Here is a 19,068-nt window from a genome sequence, read left to right on the forward strand (position 1 = left end):
GAGAAAAAAACATTTCGTCCAACTCATAAAAAAAAGAAAATCATAAACCCGTATCAATGCCGCGACATTAAAACATTCTAAACGACAAACAATTGCTACTGATCACACAAAAATATAATCAAACAAACAACCCTCTTGGACGGCTAAAGAACACCGGACTACTCCCCTTTCCTATCGCGAGCTTCCTAAAAATAAAAAAAAAGGAACTTCCCCGCAACGCTCGTCTGTCGGCCATGACACCTCTCTTTCTCCTCGCCCTAGCATCCACCGCCTCCCACCCATATTTTTCCCCTCCCCCTTGTCCTCTTCCCGCTTTTCCACTCCCTTCCCCACGCGAGTCGGGACGTCGGGGAGAGCGCGCCGGCGCAGCCTAACCACACCCACGAAACGCTCCCGAATCCCGGAGCAATGGCGGATACCTCAACCGCGGTTGGGGAACGACTGCGCTAGCTTCACGAACTTCAACTGCCTGCGCTCACCGGACTTCCCGGTCCACTCGTGCTCCCTCCCTATTTCGCGATCCCGACGACGACGCTTCGCCGGAGTGAATTCCCTAAGGAAGCCATCGTCGAGGGAAGTTCGGTATTCGGTGGTGTTGGGGAGAAACGCAGCCTCGGACGTTCGCGCTAGGACTCGTCGTCGTCGTTGTGGTGGGGGTTCAAAAACTGCAAGGATCTCCTCAATTTTTTTTTTTTCAGTCTCCCCATTTTTGGAGTGGAAGTTTTGTGATCGCAAAACGCAGCAACGCAATGCCTGAGCCCGCCTCGCGGCGGAGATTGACCCGCGCCAGTTGCGCAAAGTGCGGCTCCGATTTGATCTACAGCTGCTGCGTCGACGTCGAGAGTGAAGTGTGTGGACGGCTTTCCCGCGACGCGCCTCGCGTTTTGTAAGGAAGAGCGCGCGGTGGTCAAGCGCCGTGTTATTTTTGTTGCGGAGTCGCACGAGCGAAGGCGGTTAGCCGAGGTCTCTCGCGAGCTTTCAGACTCTTCTCTTCGGCGTTTTTGGTGTGTAGAAGCTTTCAGCGACAATGATGGGTTGCTCGTGGGTTCGTGCGCGGTGCTACAAGCTCGCCGCCCTTGTTCTATTCGTCGCGGCGTCTCATCTGGAGAGCGGAACTGCGCTCAAGATTGGTGAGTTATATTTTCTTTTTTTTCTTTCTTCGTAGGACGTCTATTTTTTAATGTCAAATGCAAAGCGCCACACAACTCCGAACTTAGGCAGCTCTTCTCATTAACATTTTCTTTAGTGTTTTATATTAGCTGTTTTTTTTTAGTAGTTTTGGGAGAGATAAGCCTACCTTGCTGAGGCTACGTCGTAGCTTGCCGAGGTTATTTTGCAGTTTCGACGTGAAGGGATGAGGGGTTGGGGGGACTGGTGTATTTGGCGTCTGCGAAAAGAAAGGAGTCTTGTTTGCTCGCATGCGGTGGAATGGTGGGCAGAAATAAGCGGGCTTCTTTCACGGTGAAATTGATGATCGTGGGGCTTGTTTTCTTTTTTATGGTGCGTTAGCAGTCGCGGGATAGCGTGGGAGAAGGGTTGATTACTTCTTTTTTTTTTTCCCTGTAGTGCAACGGAAGGGTCATTAACTTCGCACGGTACGCTGAGTGATTCTCGAAAATACCTGCACTCATTTTTCATACTATTTCTTTTTGTTTTTATCTGTATTTTGGTTTTGTATCGTAAACATACTTGATGAATTCTTGTCCGATCATAAATTACGTACTTACGCTCATGATTTATTTTAAATCGGCGTAGATCGACAAACTATGTCTCTCAACTTAAGTCCGGCGGAAAACTTTCTTTCTATTTGTACTTGAATGTCAACGAATCACATTTAAAATGTTTTATTCATGCTGCCAAGTTATTTTCATTAATATTAGCCAAAAGGATGCACCTGGAAACCTCTATATTGCACAAAACGCACCAAGTATATTACTCCTAATCGATCTAACAAACTTTGTTATGAACTTTTTTTCCTTAAATGCGTCGATGAATGAAACTTCAAAACGGCGAATGGCGTAGAGAGTGCAAAGGTGTCTGCTGTTTCAGAGATTTGTTGTAGTGCGGTCATTAATAAAATTAAAATAAGCTAACCCGTCTGCTTGAACCTATCACTGACAGTATATTCTAAAAAAAAGAATGAAAGTCTTTGTGAGGCGATTTAAGAAGAGCAACAACTTCCTAGCAAATTCTGTTAGTAAAACGTTGCAATAAATGTGATCCTCAACCATTTTATTAATTACACCCTCGACATTTTTTCGTACCGTGTTATTTTCAAAACTTTTTGACCACTGTGCTCAATAGGTAGCTACTATGTTCAATAAGTGACTAGAAATAGTAACTATGTTCAATAACTAAAAGCCCGTTCACACACTTGCGACTCTTAGAACCGAGTACCTTGAAACGCCTTAAAATTTCTTAGAGCGAGAGAACCCACTGGTACGCTGGCGCCATCTATGCGGCGACCCTGGAACTGCATTTCACTAGAACAAAGGTTTTTAGGGGAATTTCCAAGGTCAAATGTGCGGAATATCCATGAGAAGTGGCCATTTATGCCGTTGACAAAAGTTTTTCGAGCCAAGAAAGATAGGACAAACGAATCACTAAATCAGAAAACGCGCGAGAGAAATAGAAAATATGCGGAACCGCCAAGTTTCCACTGATACCCAACAGATGGCGCCAGTGTGTCTTCTCGTCGTAAGAGATATAAGAGGTTCCAAGGGACTCGGTCTTAAGAAGTCGCAAGTGTGTGAGCGAGCCTTAACGGTCACCAAGTAACTGCCGGCCCATTTCCTTAACATGCACATCTTGTAAACCATTGAGACACATAGTTGCTAACCAAATTACCGAGTTTCCGAACACCTAATGTAGGTCTCACGCCCTACCATCACGAATTTAGAAAATGATTCTATTCAATTATTCAGCTTGTTTCCACGATTCACGAATTGGCATTCATAATTGACAGAAGAGAGAACGCTGATGCAAATTTTCTTCATTTTACTAAGGCTTCTGACGTTGCGCCCCACGGCAAACGAATCACTAAATTAGAAGACGCCGATATCGATCCCTCAATTGTAAAATGGGTACGATGTTACTTCCACAACCGAAAACGATTTGTGGAGATTAATGAGAGCTATTCGGAGATAAAGAATGTGACGTCTGGGATACCTCAAAGAAGTGTTCTTGAACATTTGCTCTTTTTTTAAATTTATATTAATGATATCGTGTCTGTCATCAATTACTCTGCAAATGTTCGTGTATTTGCTGCAAGCATGAGCAATGGGCAGTGTTGGTGCGACACTTGGGGTATAAAGTTAAATTTTGAAAAAAAAAGGCCTTCCGATCACGAACAAAAAAAAAAATCCATTCCAATGTCAATACAATTTAAACTACTTTCCGTTACTCCGGTTAAAAAATACAACTACCTCTGTTTAGCTTTAAGTTAAAAAAAATTGAATTGGTCTACACACATAAACAGTATTTTTTCGGCAGTTTTCAGACGAGTGGGTTTAATAAGGCATAAATTAAAAGGTCCACCTTTACCTAATAAAATGGCGGCGTACAACTCTCTGGTTAGGCCAAAAATCGAATATGGTAGCATTGCCTCGGACCCTTTTACCAAGCGTAATTCGGCCCCGATAGAAAAAGACCCATAACATTGAAACTCTGGAGCTCAGTCCCCAAAAAATCCCGCCTTGAAGTTTTACATTTTTTCTATAATTAGGAGATTCTAAAGATCCCGTGCGGTTACCTTTCCGCGCGACACTCGGAGAGTCAATCACCGCAACTTAGGGAAGCAGCTCAGCAAATGACGATGCCGAAACATAGGTTTAGACCAAAAAACGCAGTCTGAGTTGTGACGTTTTGCTCTGATAATGTCACAACTCAGAGAGCGTTTTTTGGTCTAAACATATGTTCCGGGATCGTCATTCGCTGAGCTGCCTCCGTAAGTTGCGGTGATTGGCTCTCCGAGTGTTGTGTAAGAAAGTAGACCCACTGGCTTTTCTTAGAGTGCATACCTTTTAATAATTCACAGGCATACATGAAATTAGTTTTAACACGCCGTACTCGTTACTATCTCCAGCATTCCTTAACGCCATTTTACGCAAGTACTAACCTTTTAAGCATTCCTTCTTTTCTCGTACAATTGGTGATCGGAATTTTCTTGTTTTTGATGTTATTTCTTTACATGCTTAAGGAGCTTTTTTTCTTATTTTTTGACCAAACCCAATGAAACTGTACAAGCTTCATAAACGTCTTGTGCTGATTTCAAATATTTGATCATTTTCTCAGTAGCGGAATTGTCCTCAAGAAAATTAAAACTCACCTGCCTTTGTTTGGAGGAACAATGGGCCAAAAACTACTTAACAAAATATCCTCTTTAACAGATGGCTAGATACTCCGAAGTGTAGAAAATACAATGTTGGAAACACTTTTAAGATTAACCCATTATTAGTGAGTTTATCACACATTGAAGTTCAGTGCTCAATGTGTGGCGAAGAAGTATTAGAACAAAAAATCAATGGAAAAAATTCTTAGACCTATATTAAAACATCCGCTCTCAACATTGTGTGCTTCATAGATTTACCGACATATTTCAGGAAAAGTTATATTTCCATCTGGCCCTAGATGCTCAGTATCCATTCTGCAAATTTTCAACAAGTTCAACAATTTTGTTGTGTGAAAACAGTCTTTTAAAACCGACTTCAATAAACATTCAGCCTGCATAGACATAATAAGTTCAGTTATAGCTCAAATATTCATTCACGAAATTAGAAACCATTTTGAAAAAAATGAAGTTTTAGGCATTTTTTGCCTCCAACGACAACGGTCCCCCCTTTAGTAAAGCTTTAGAACATTTATTTTCCGAAGATTAGTTTGTGCCTGTCTAAATTAGTACTCGTGTTTTCGTGTCAACTCTGTTCTTTCTATTTTCACCTGAAACTGTGAACTATCCTAGGGTGTTTCTTTATCTCCTTGCTTTTTACCGTTCCTCATTTAGACCCTTCTGCAGCAATGTGCGTTTTTATAAGTGCTCGAAAACTGCGACTAATTATTTTTTCCTCACATGTGATTTTTTTTTGTATAAGATTTGCAAGGACATTTGTATAGTTTTTTTTCTCCCTGCTAGAACTACGTGTGGTTTGCAGTATTTCATATAAAAATAATATTTCGTGTAGTTTAAATTGTTCAAAATCAGCACAAGAAAAAGAAAAAGTGCTCAGAGATCTGACCATTATCATAAGGATAATCATTTACGATAATACAAAAAAATGTACAAAAAAGTCCAGCTTAGCTCGGCGTGAGAACGTTAAAACTGCTTAGAAAAAAAGATTAAGACAAATAACGAAATGCGACAAAGACATGTACTTGCAGCACAAACGTTGTTTGCTGACAAAGTTTAGTCAACGATTGATGTTGATCGCGATTTAAATATAGCAGCTATACAGTGTAAGAATTCACGATTCATACATACTATAAACCACTACAAGCGCAAAAAGATTATGATCTTAAACGTGCCCTGATAAGGTTTTTTTTTTTACTTTGTCAGGGCACGAGGACCTTTCGCTTGCTATTGGCTGTTAGTGGTTCCGGCTTCTGAACATGCTCCTCTTATCACCAAAAAGGACCTCGGCGTGTTGCGAGCTTTGATGTTTTTTTTATAAGGAAATAGTCCACGTATCGCCACGATTTATGGATTTGTAGGATGCTTAGAGCCAGCAGAGTGAGTTATCGCCATATTTAGGCGATCTCAGAGAACTCCTTAGGGCACCCTTACGGTTTGCCATCAATTCTTTTTAACCCTTTGCTTCCTCGATATTTTAACGTCATTTTGTTCTGCCTTCCTATTTGTAATAATTTAAGCCCTTGCACGTTTGAGGCTTACTATTGCGCACTAACTCAAATAATTAATTTTTATTTGCTTTTCTTACCAAGTTTTACGTAAACAATACTAAATTTCGGTAAAGCAAATTGTCCTACCACTGCAAATTTCTCTACCCTATAACCGTATATCAAATAAATGAGGTTTCTCAGCACCGCCGGCAATCCCTAAAATATTCCTTCTTGAGGGAATCTTTTACCTAAGATTTTTACGAAATAACATACCTTGCTTAAAAAATAGTAATCTTAGAAAATATTATACTTGCTTAGGAAATATCTTAGAAAATATCACAGATGGTAAGGGAATATTACATACTTGTTTATTGAGTACCGTCCATCATTTTGGAATATCAAGCTTGGTTGAGCAACATCATACTTTCTTATGGAATACCACACCTGTTAAGGGGATACATCCTTGCTGAGTACCATTCTAGGCTAGGCTAATTATTACATGTTTGAGCAATATTATACTTTATTTATATCCGTATTGCTTAGGAAATTTTACCCTTGCTTGGGAAATATCACACTTGCATAAGGAGCATCCAGTGCCTAAGAAATAGCATCCTTGCTTAATGAGTTCGTTTCTCGGTTATGAATTAGTCCTATAAATACTTGCTTGAGCAATATCATACTTACCAAATCATTTCATCATTGCTTAAGAATTTTTATCCTTACTTGGGAAATATCAGACCATGCTTAAGGAACATCAAACTTACTTAATGAGTACCATTTTTGATCAGAAATGATATTATGCTCGCTTTAGCAATACCATACGTAATAAATTTTACCCCTGCTTAGGAAATTCCATTCTCGTTTGGAAAGCACCCTACTTTCGCGTGCTTCAAAAAATTTATGCCTTAATTAATGATTATCATTTTCTGTGAAAAAATATGAGACTTGATTGAGAAATATTACACTTGATTGGAAAATATCAAAATTACATAAGTAATTTTATTATTGCTTAGGAAATTTGATATTTGGAAGACCACTCTTGCTTAACAGGTACCATTTTATATGAGGGAATGGTAAAATTTCTTTGAGAAAATTATTTCCTTCCAATGGAATATTTATCGTTTTCAGCGGTAACACTTGGAACTTGTTAAGTCGGGCCTCCGACTGTAAAAAATTATGACGTTTATTGACCTATTCATGTATTCCTTTATTACTCCCCAAATACATGACAGTTATTACATATTAGCTTGCTCGATGACTGTCATTAAATTGGAGGAATTGGAGTAAAGCGCGGCATCGGTGGGCACACGGATCATTATGATTACTCACTCTCTAAATGAAGAAGGAAATGATATTACGGAAAAGCCCGGCCACGGCTTAAATAAACGGCTGCCTAGCGACCGATGCAGCGTAAAATGCTGTAAGTTGGAAAGATAAGAAAGTTGTAAATGAGGCGTGCTAAATTTGAATATAACAATATACAATAAAGCAACCTACGCTAAACGTTTATTTATATACAAGCTGTCTTAGAAAAGTAAAAACAAGAAACGCACTGTGTTTTATTGATCGCAAAAATAAACCACGCTTTGCCGAACGCTCAGAGACAACCCCAAGTGTAGTGTTAACTATCTGGATTAGATGCAAAAGTTTCAAAGCTTGCTGTTATGTGATTCAAAGTTATACGCAATTTTCTCAAACTTTCAACGGGAACATGGCGGCCGCCAAACTCCACAGACACATAGTAAGGGAATGGAAGAAAATCGCTTACAACTCTTAGATTAAGATAACTGTCCTTTCTCAAACATTGCCATCTCGTCCGGACCGCTAGCGCCATATTTTCAGCGGAGAGTAAGCGAGTTACCGAGAAATCCATAAAGAGGTACCTAAAAAAAAACAAGAAAACTACACATAAATATTTTAAAAAAAAGCGCACGAAGCGGAGAATGTTAGAAAAACCTTCTTTAAGAAATATCGATTGGCGCCAGCCTCAATCCTTTCGAAATCGACTAAGAAAATCATTTTATTAAGTGGCGTTTTATTTTTATTTTTCTTTCACATTACGAAATAAAGCAGAAATGAAACGAGAAGAAAACGTGCTCTTGTCGAAACGACTGCTTCTTGAAACACAAACCTTCACCAAATACGTGCCCAAATATACTTTTCTTCCTTCTTTTTAGCGGTGAAGATCCATTCGCTCAAGCGTAACAACGAATTACATTTTTTAGGCTCTCTTCAATTTATATCCGCCTTATCTCTATTAGTAATATTCATTATATTTCTGCTAACTGCTACGTGTACGAATTATATCCGCAAATATTTTTCGAGATTGTATTCCACATATTTTGCACATAACCGTATTTGTATTTATATGTTTCATTAAAGGTATGTTCACAATATCCGATAATTGCGTCTCGGCTTGCTTGCGACCGTTAGTACCGCACGGGTTTTCAGCGACATAATCAAGAAAGGCCGACTTAATTTCGGTACGTCCGACCTTCTTTTTTTTTTAGTTCTTATTAAGTTTTTAACGCGTCTCGTTAAGCTAAGTTTAAAATATCTGCGGTTTGTTTGTATTAATAGTGAGTATAATTATAAATTCGTCGGACTTTCTTTAAAATAATAATGTGAACGTGCTTATCACTAAAATGGCCACTAAAAATCCCTTGAATTCAAGTTAAAAAAATCTGCATGGTTGTTTTTGAATTAACTTTTTTTTTCTTGTAGCCCTTAAAAATTTGCTTTTAAACATTTTTTCGCAAACACGGGCAAGTGGAAAGCTACAAACACTTTTGTCGCTCAAATAAGCGTATCTATGGAAGGCTGTTATTGGGCTGTGCTGATAGACTATCTCTGTCTCTGTTTCCAGGAGTGGTGATGGGAGTCAATCAACCACACCGCGTGGTCACAGCCTTCCGTGACGTCATTCAATACACCAATCAACACGCACCTAGCGACCGTTACAAGATCACGCCGATGACGACGAGGGTACTCGACAACGACACCTTCAACGTCACCAACGACGGTGAGGAGCAATACTGTGGCCGAATTACTAGGCCTTTAAAGATGCGCCTCACGCATCAAGAAACTATGATTGGTGACTGGGAAAAAAAAGGCCGCAAATGTTCCGCCTTCAGCACGCGCTTGTTGTATTCCGCGGGGTATGACCACGCACGCGTCCAAGTATCATCAAAGGAGTCCCTGCTACATTCTTAACCTGTCACCGACCATAGAAATGTAATACGTGCTTGAATAAAAACCCGAAGCGAGTAGTGCATGCATCAATCAATGACCAAACCGGTGAATGAATAGACACCGATAAGTGATATAAAAAAAAATATACCATGGCCGGGCATTCATTAGCTTTCAAACGTTGACTAAAAGACAGCTTGTTTAGGGTCACAACGTCTTCAGACTATGTTGAAGGCTAGAGGAAGAAGCACCGAGTCAAACGTCCATCTCTCCAGTAGATTCAAACGTAACACAGAGGAAGTGAAGCAGGCTCAGAGTCCTTAAAAAGAGACCTCCAAAGAACCCCGAATTGGTATAATCAGTGTCAATTTAAGAAACTCAATGTATTAAGATACCTGAGCATCTTATTGTCGTTGCACAGTCAATGAGATTGCAGCATTTGTAGATAAGATCGCCAAAGAACGAATCGCGAGGCAAGAAGCGTAAACATGACGAGCCAAACCCTGCGTTCGTCTAAGCTCTCAGTTGACGTTACGTTAAGAAACCTGGCATCTTCTGCAAAAAGAACTAAGAAATATTGCGTGTCTTAGCAAACCTTCGGTGCCACTTTCGGATTTTTATAGAAGGTATCGTTCAAGTCCTCCGGAAGTTTCGTATCTAGAGTATATTCACGTGAACCATACTTGTTCAGCCCTTAAAAGACCCTCTTCAAGGTCCCATCGAGCAACACTGGCGGTCGCCATTTTCTTGCGCGCGAGGCGCGTGGTTGAATCCGAACCCTCGCCGAACGCTGACTCGGCCCTCGTTTGCAATACACGCTCAGAGTACGTGACCAAGTAATGGCGGAAACGGATCATTGCCGCACCCGCTACTAGAGGACGCGTATTTTCAAGCGGGTTCATTCACGCACTAATGTACACAGCTCGGAATCGTTCTTCAACCGTCTTCTTGCTACGACAGCCTGCAACCAGATGTCCTCCGGGGCCGCTGTCCTGGTCTCCCCCGACGGCGGGACGGTGCACGAGGCGCTGGCGGCCATCTCGGCCAAGCTGCACATGCCGTTGCTCAGCACGTCCGTGGCGCGATCGACCGCCTTCCAGAGCACGAGGTTTGGGCTCACGCTCCGACCGCAGGCTCACGGTGCCATCGCCGCCGTCATCCAACACCTACGCTGGCCGAGGGTGTACTACATCTACGATTCTGCAGAAGGTACGGACCATCTTCCGCCATCTTCGTCTACTGGGCTGTGGATCCCCGTTCTGAGCATGCGCGCTGACTCTCCTCCGCTGCATCCCAGATGCCGCGCATGCTTCCACATGCGCAGTTACTCGGCCCTTTTTTGTTTGTTTGTTTCAGTGATAAGAGTTGGTAAGGTGTATAGCGCAACGGTGACTACTTCGAGCACAAACTGGTATGGGTACGTGGTTCTGCGCGGCATATTGCGACTGGCTCTCTCGCTCTTAGGTAGTGCACCCTCCGCTTCTGCGCGAGCATAATACAGCACAAGCTGTACTGGGCTTGTTGTAATGGGCGAGTGTTGTGTTGCCGAAAACGAACGGAGCTTGCACGCGTTTATCGCAGGTGACTTTGGCACCGGAAAAGCGAGGATAGCAGTGAAACCCTCGCCATTTTATTGATAACAGTCGCGGTTAAGGCGGAGCGCGTTCGGCACTCTCTTGATATCGCTGGGGGTCATGTGATCGCGGTGCTCGCCACCTGCTCCTTCTCGCATTCGGTCCACCGTTCTCTCGGCGCTCGAAGCCTTTGTGCGCAAGAATTGGGCGGCCGAGGCAAATGCCGGGACAAGCAGCGGCTGCTCGACGGCGTAAACGCGCTCGTGAGAGTAAACGTCGTCGATGTGTAGGCACCGATGGTCTGACCCTGGGTGTTAGGATGGAAGGCATTCGACGTCAAGATCATGCTGTGCGAGAGCGTGGAGCGGCCCGTAGAAGAGAACGTTACCGAGCGAAGAACGGACACGCTGGTGCGACCAAGCGATTTGTGCAGCGCGTCCACGAGGACGTGTTTGGTGCTAGCTGTTCTTCCGTGCGTGATCGGCTGTGGTTTACGTGAAACACCACGCGGCGCAACATCACCGAAATTTCCGCTCAATCACAGCTCAATATCACCGAAATGTCGCACCAGCTGATTATTCCCATCACGTGGCGTGATCGTCCGCGCATATTTTTTTTTGTTTAATTTCAAGCTTTAAAGTTATTGGTTATCAGAGTGGTAACGTTGAGCCCATAATAGAAACATTTCACACTGTTTAATCATTTCGAAGAGTCCTTACCAAGTGTGCCTTACCATTCACCCTCACTTCGAGATATGACGCAAACGCTAAATAACGCCAAGTAAACACGTCACTTTGGCATTGTGATTTTTGAGTTTTATCCTATGTTGAGACTAGAAAAAAAATTGAGTGAAACACCTTAAAATGTTTTCATGTCACACCTAAAGTGGGAGACAACGAGTAATTTTCCATATTAATCTCCCAACTATATAATTTGTTAGGAACAAATATATGAAGGTATTGTGGTGTCGAGTGCGTACGGTGAAATGACTCGGACTATGTATAGGGCGGGTGCTCAATTTATGCTTCCAAGTGTCAGCACGAGTTCTTGCAAGCAAACCGAAGCTCTAGCGTGCGGTCTACTAAAAGTCCCCAATCTCCAGAGCACGCGCAGTGTTCTTTAAGGTCGTATACTCCAGTTGCCTAAAGCTTATCAGCTTTGACTAAACGAAAATAATGTTTAAAAAATGTTTACCCATGCTCTTTACATGGAAACTAAACTATGACATTATGTCTATGTCTAGAACTAGAATTGACGCATTTTTAAAGCCTCGAACACGGTTTCGGTTAAAATCTAAAACATTTTACAACCAATTCCACCGGGAAGCTTAGAAAAATAATAATCGCAAAGTCCTTCCCTCCGATGCAGATTTTTAAACGTTATTAGATGGTGGTACAATGCGTAGTATCGTTGTTCAGGAGAATGATATTAAAGCCAGAAGGCATCATACTCAATGAACACCTCGGTGTCTGAATCGGATGCGCACATGGTTAATTAAAATGCCAGTTTTACCGAGTCTCGCTAATATTATCTAATCAGGTAACTAACCCAAAAATTTTTCTACGTTCACTCAAATAAATTGTTCGAAAATCAGTGAGGTGAAACTGGAATGTATGAAGGTCCGTTTCATCTGTGCCTTCCGAAACCCGAAACTGCGTTATCCGGTTTCATCCGGTGTAACCCGGTGTCATTCTCGACAATCCAATGCTCTTTAGTGTTATCCAGCTTGTTGTTTGCTATCATCCGGTGATACCGCAGTCGTCCAATGTTAAGGCTGGTTCACACAGCCCTGTTTCCTACGTTACGTTACGTTACGTTACGTTACTTTACATTACGCTACGTTACGTTCTGTAAAGTTACGTTACGAAAGCTTAGGTACAAGTCATCGGGACACTTTTAATTTTAAGCGTGGCTAACGGTTCAATGAGATAGCCTGGCACGGGCGAAATGCGGGACATGAACGTTTCGGTAACTTATACGTTACGTACATGTAACGGCGGCTGTGCGTGCTAACGCACCGCAGGTCAGAGCACGTGGACCGAAAGCTTGCGCTGCAGAACCTAGTAACCCCATACTTAATCCCCCCCTTTCTTTTTGTCCGCTTCAATCTGGATGAGTGTCGTACCACAGTGAGGTCGTGTATCACTACTGTGTGATGCGAGTTAGACCCCCCGCTACCCGTGGTACTCCACTGGCTAAATTGCTCATCTACAGCAGACTCGCCAGACTCCCGTTGGGGCTCCCTAACTTCACGTTGACCGAACAAGAGCACAACATAATTTATTTTTACCACACGGTGTACGAAGGTGTCATCAGGTGGAATTCAGTGTTGTCCGGAGTTCTACGGCATTGTGACGAAAGGTTCGGTCCTAGCCATTTATTTACAATATCTAAATCATGACGTATTCCTGGCAGACTGGATCGATGGAGTTCACTAACCCGCAAGGATTCTTGACTGCGTGCCTTCTTCTTCGTTCTTTTCGCTTGCGGCCTTTCCCCTGAGGCTTGCCGTTTTTTATTCACAGTTTGTGGGCGATCGATGACCCCAGATGCTCGCCCTCCACTCTACCAGCCGCCGCCTGCGAGCAAATAGGAAATCTCTTTTTGATCGCGCTATCAATGTAATGGTTGTAAGCACCGTGAAACTTGACAAGACCGCACTTCGAGCGTTTTTCCGCCGTCTGATTCTCGGCAGCAGTGTTACTCTTGTTCCATGTAGCGAGATGTTTAGATTGCTTATATCCTAAATGCCTGGAGTGGCTTTAGATGTTTCCTAATCAAGCCGAGACGGATCGGATGAATTCAAGTTGGGTAAGGCTGTATTTCGAAGAGTCGGTTTTGGCTGTATCAGATCGGGGATGGGGCTTGAAGTAAGGCAGAGATGGTTGACTGAGTCTAATGGTTGGTTGAGTAGAGCGGTAATGGTAAGTGCATTGGAACGCGTCGTGTGTATTGGGACGAAGTTTCTTATACGCGGGCATAAGAAAATCAACAGAAACGGTTTATTGGCGTCCTTTGAAGTCAAAGGGGAATATTTCAGCCTCTATGGAAGTTTTTAGGGCGCCCAGAATACAGAGTCTGGAGGAATCTCTTGACGCCTGTTGAGAGTTGGGGGACAGACAGGCTGGATACAGAACTGACAGATATAAGAATTGTGATGTTTTAATGATTCAGAGCACCGGTAACGTGATGATATTTGCGTCACCGGCGGATCCTTGTGTGATTGGTGCTGTCTGCTGGCATCGATGAAGTTGACGTCCAACAGCCGCTGTCAGTGGTCCGGAGGTTTATGGCTTCACAGCAGCAGCTTTGCTTCATGCAGAGAAGGAAGACGGAGAGGTGTTATTGCTGGTAACTGCGCAACAGTGCCGGTGTATTTTTTCTCACAGACGGCCAAAATAAACTTTCATACACTATGCCTAATTACGTGGATCTACGAAATTCTTGGATACTGACTACTGTGATTCCCGACAGTGTGATGTAGCACTGACATGCATGCGATATAGGATCCCAGACCCTCCTAGACACGCAGAATGGGCTTTTTGACGACAGCGTGTCCCCATAAAAATGTGCATTGTTCTTTTTTATCGGAAAAACAAGCTATGCAACGTTGAACGCTCATTCTCCGCTCAAATATTGCAATAGAGGTTTGAACCAGATGCCAAAGTTTCAGCACTAACCGCTCCCTCATTCAGAAATTATAGGTGATTTTCTGAAATTTTCAATGGGATCATAATTCCCAGTCTTGCGGGTTTTTGGTAACTTTCGCCCATACAGCTCCATGTATTCAAGAGCTCTGTCGGCCACCATTTTCCCATTGACAGCTTCAGAGAATCACTTATAAACTTTGAATAAGGCAACGGTCAGTGCTGGGACTTTGACGTCTGGTTCCGACCTCTAGCGCTACATTTGTGCGCAGAATGAGCATTCGGCGATGCATAGCGCACTTTAGCGGTTAAAAAAGACCTGTTATACTTTTATCGGTGACACATTGTAGTTTTTTTTTTTTTTTTGCTGGTACTACAAAATTTATAAAACTATTAAGCGATCTTTTTTTACCTTTCCGACGATTTATGCTCCAGCGCCGCTATTGTTTTGTGTAACCAGTCTCACTATGGAGAACATTGTTTTGCTCCGAGCGACTTTCTTTGGCTGTACATATAAAGCTCTATGCTCAACCATTTACGATTACATTGTAGCATTTATATGATTACACTTGTAGGACCTTTCAATCTCAAGGCAAAATGTTTACGAAATCTAATATATAAGCGACTCCCGTTATTATTTTTTTAATATATACTTCCCACTGATCCTTGGTCAATAACCTTCTTGGGTGTGCGCCAACAACTCAAGGACAATGACAACAACAATAACAACAAGAGATGTCCAAAGGCCTTAGTTACGGGTCTTCAAGAGGGTTTCTTTGGAGGGATGCTGTTGGGGACCGTCCCTCTAGGGCCCACGTCCCACTAGAGTGACCAACAGAAACAGCCGGCAACCGACAAATCTCAAACACGCAGAGGCATTTTTGGCAGGCTTGGAATCACCGGCACCGAGAGACTGACAGCCTGCTCAAGGTACCATCGCGCGCAGGCTGCACGTGTTTGACGCTTGTCCTCGTCGATTGTTTTTGCTTGTCGCCCTGGTACAACTTTGGCATAAGTGTGCCGTGCGTCGAGCACGGCCTTCTCAGGGTAGAGACATAACTCGCAGTACCTGCTCAGAAGTATTCCGCCGCAGGTTCCCAGGTCGAAGATATAGAATGTAGGACAGTGTGGGTCAACGAAGTTTTACAAATCAGCTGCGATCGTCGATCGCAGCTTATTTGTATATGTCATTCAAATGATCGCCTTGTGCGCACAGCCATCTTTAGCTACTGGGGGGCTACGGAATACTTTCTGATTATGCGCAGCGGCTCTCTTCTGCAAAATATTACATGCCGCGCATGCTTCCCCAGCCCTGTAACGCGGCATTTATGGCCCTTGGGCATAAACGCTGGAAAGGTGTGTATGTCCTCGGGTTGTGAGCTGGCTCTTACAAATCGAAGACGGCTTGTAGACAAAGATTCTCAGTTAAGATGCGTGCAAGAAAGCACTGTCAAACCTACCATACCATAACAGGATAGCTTGATGGGTTGGCTGGTTGAACGACATAGTGAAAAACAGCGCAACAAAAGACAGGACACAAAGTAGAAGACGGACACAGGACATACGCGTACGTCCTGTGTCCATCTTCTACTTTGGGTCCCGTTTTTTTTTTGTTCGCTGTTTTTTTACTTTAGGGCGCCCCAGGCTTCTTTCTTTCAAAAAGTCTTAGATGAGAAGCTGTTACTATAATCACTGAAAAGATGAGAGGGACAAGAAATTTTCTTTAAGTAACAAGCCCTCCAGTACGCCCTCGTTGCAATCCGCCGTTCTTCGGCTGCCTGTGCACCACGAGACGCCGAAGCCTTGTCGAAGGTGGGAAGCTCGTGCTAAAGGCGGGACAACTAAGAAAGCGTGCTGTCATTTGCAGTCTGCCAGTGTCTGTAGGCAACCGAATACCGAATCAGGTGTGAAAACAAAAATGTCATCATGTGTTTCTTTTTTTTTTTTTTTTTTATTCTTTGACGTTTGGGTTCTTTACGTTTCTTCTACCAGGACTGGACCGACTCCAGGAGGTGCTGGCGGCTCTTCCCGCGGACTACGGTCTCCAGGTCGAGTTCGTCAAAAGGATCCGCGGCGAGAGGGCTGCCGTCGACTTCCTGCAGCAACGCGAGAACCAAGAGTGGGACACCGAGAAGTACATCCTCCTGGACTGCAGTCTGGAAACGGCACGCCGTGTCGTGCAATACGCGCACGGCAAGCGGAGGGCTTACTACACCTTCCTCTACGCCAGATACGTAAGTGAGAAGTCCATCGACGCCTGTCACTTTACCCTTCACTACGGACGGCACGTAGCACGTATTCCCCACTAGTGAGTTTCGGCCCGTGGCATCTGAAGTTGTTCAGAAGTGGTAACAGAATGCGTCGCGGAAGCCGGTGGCTCATCTTTCCGGTCGACATGATCCTGGCGGTCGGTTTTAGACGCAAGAAGCGCTGTCGTCGCTGCGGTGTGACCCGTAACAACGCCACCTAGGATATTCAAAGCCCGTGCACTAGCATTTTGACGTCATCACAGTGAGATGAACGCAGACACAGCTTGAACATTAGTGTTACGTCACCGTTTTGACTGGGCGTCGTCTTGAATCAATGAGTCAAAGGACTCTCGACGGCGGGCTCGGGCTCAATAAACATTCACCAGGTTGTCTGCGTCCTAACTTTTTGTTGGCTCAATAGACCTGTTTCAAAGGTCAGAGTCACCTTGTGAGAGTCCCAAAAGCTCCAATATTACCGCTCTATAATGGCGGTGATAGGAGATCATGCTCTGCAAAATCAAGCAACCTCAATTTCGTGAATCGAAGGTGACGTAGAACGACCAACATCGTTTTCCCTCTCTGTTCTTTTCTTTAAGAGACGTTCGTTTTTTCTATTGTGGAGGAGCTACGGAGTGCCGTCATTAATGCGTCGAGTTTGGCTCTGCACACGGTGGCCAGACTGACTTTTGCAAAGGGTCTATTGCCGAGCTGGCGCCGTCCTAATGCGACGGGGTCACGTTGAGGTATACAATGCAGTTCGCAGGCTTTCAATATTTTTGGTAGTGTTCCCCGTAGCTCCCATCCACCTCCTCTCCTGGGCCACCAAAAGGATTGCAATGAGTGACAAAATGGGACCGTTGTGACATCAAGCGTCAAAAATCATGTAACCAAGAACGAAAACGCAATAAACAGGCCAGTCGAAGCCGCATTTTAGAACCTGTCGTCTTGCTCCAGCACTAGGGTCCTTAAAGACAGGAGAACATACATTATTTTTATAGGCACTCTAATACGGTTGTAACAAACATATATATGCACAAGCATTCTAAAAACCTATCTATATTTCTTGAAAACTTGAAATTAACTTTTTTCTAAAAAAAGACAGGTAGTAGAGGGTGAGTAAATACGTCGACTCTGTTTACGGCCTCAAACAAGCAAGTATAATAAAGAGTCAATAAATGATGCATCCCTCATAAATAACGACATCTAGGGGTGCTTTCGCATGACGTCAAGCCGACATTTTGTTGTTAGATGTCATCGTGACGAAACCTATAAGCTTTTGAGCAATAGCCATTTAAGGGTGTGATGTGAATTTTCAGAGTGTCGCCTTCTGCACGCGCCAGACTGCTCATAACAACAAAATGGTGGACGAAATGACGTTGGTGAAAACACCCTATAGTCACTGATATGATGAGAACGACAGGGCCGTCCCCTTTAGATGCCCGACCTCTGGCACGCGCTCGTTGCTTTCCGCCGTGCTTTAGCTGCGATAGCACGCTCGAAGCTCACAAGACGCCGAAACGTTATGGAATGTAGGAAGCTCACGCTGGAGACGGTACAGCTGAAAGACCTTCTCGTTTTGTCAGTGACTATAGCCGACGCAAAGGGGGTTACCTGTGCGGAAACTTATGCAGCTAGAACCTGAGGGAGAGGAGGAACTCGATATCTGCGACCAATCACCATCTGTGTGGGCAGCAATACGCTATGTTTGCTACGCTCGACCGTCGAAGTATAACAGAGCCCTAACGCGGAACGCCGGGGACCGGCGTTTTGCTACGCGGAGAGCAAGTCGTCGGCTTCTTGCACAGGAGTTGCGGTGAAGTTAGTACGATGCCGAGCTATGATTGGCGTTGATTGAAAGGATAGTGGGTAGACCTCGATGCTTGATGGCTCGAGGCCTACCCACTATTTTTTACTTCAATCAGCCAATAAGAGCTCGGCGCTCTGACATCATCGCAACCCCTGTGCAAGAAGCAGACGAAGTTACGCTTCTGCTCTCATTTATTTGTCTTTTCTTGCCTCTTTTGATCCTCTATTTCAATGCTTCCAGACACTGCCGGAGTACTGGAAAGACATCCAAACGTACGACGCCACCAAAGTGCTAGCCCTCAGGATACTCCAGGAGGACGCTGACAGTCATCACAGTGCTGTCAAAGCGGCCAGCCAAGACTCCTTCTACAGCAGCTCGGAAAGCTTAACCGTAAGTCTCTTCTCACGAAACGTGTACTACAAATTGATTTGCTCGAAAAGAAACCATCCTAGACAAAAACCAAAACGGCAGATTTTCTGGAGCTCTCCATGAGGCCTCTTTTAGGACGCTTACTTACTGCACGCTTTGGGTGCCCTCCGCGCTCCTCCAGCGAATGGGAGACTAAAAAGTGGCATATTTTGACATCCCTGGCACACTAGTCTCCTCATAGACATTATTTTGAGCTGGCGCGCACGAGCAGATGAAATCGCTTTGAACTTGAAATGCGTGTTTCTGAGTAAATACTGCGGTAATTATTTTTTTCCTTAGAAAATCTGTATTTTGTGACATATGTCTCCTATACCGGTGGGTATTCTTTTCTTAGCGCG

At 43.8% G+C, this 19,068-nt stretch overlaps 1 protein-coding gene across 1 annotated transcript in view; it reads left to right on the plus strand.

Moving 5' to 3' along the window:
* Positions 1 to 1,027: 1,027 nt before the first annotated feature.
* The window catches only part of LOC115331636 (glutamate receptor 3), a 38,013-nt gene continuing 19,972 nt past the window's right edge, over positions 1,028 to 19,068 (plus strand). Inside the window, exons 1-5 of the mRNA XM_040501431.2 lie at positions 1,028 to 1,130; positions 8,702 to 8,857; positions 9,985 to 10,233; positions 16,238 to 16,479; positions 18,542 to 18,691. Coding sequence (XP_040357365.1) covers positions 1,028 to 1,130; positions 8,702 to 8,857; positions 9,985 to 10,233; positions 16,238 to 16,479; positions 18,542 to 18,691 — 900 coding nt within the window. The remainder of the gene's footprint in view (positions 1,131 to 8,701; positions 8,858 to 9,984; positions 10,234 to 16,237; positions 16,480 to 18,541; positions 18,692 to 19,068) is intronic.

Source organism: Ixodes scapularis, unplaced genomic scaffold (assembly GCF_016920785.2).
Source record: "Ixodes scapularis isolate PalLabHiFi unplaced genomic scaffold, ASM1692078v2 PGA_scaffold13__105_contigs__length_92229423, whole genome shotgun sequence".
Taxonomy (NCBI): Eukaryota; Metazoa; Arthropoda; class Arachnida; order Ixodida; family Ixodidae; genus Ixodes; species Ixodes scapularis.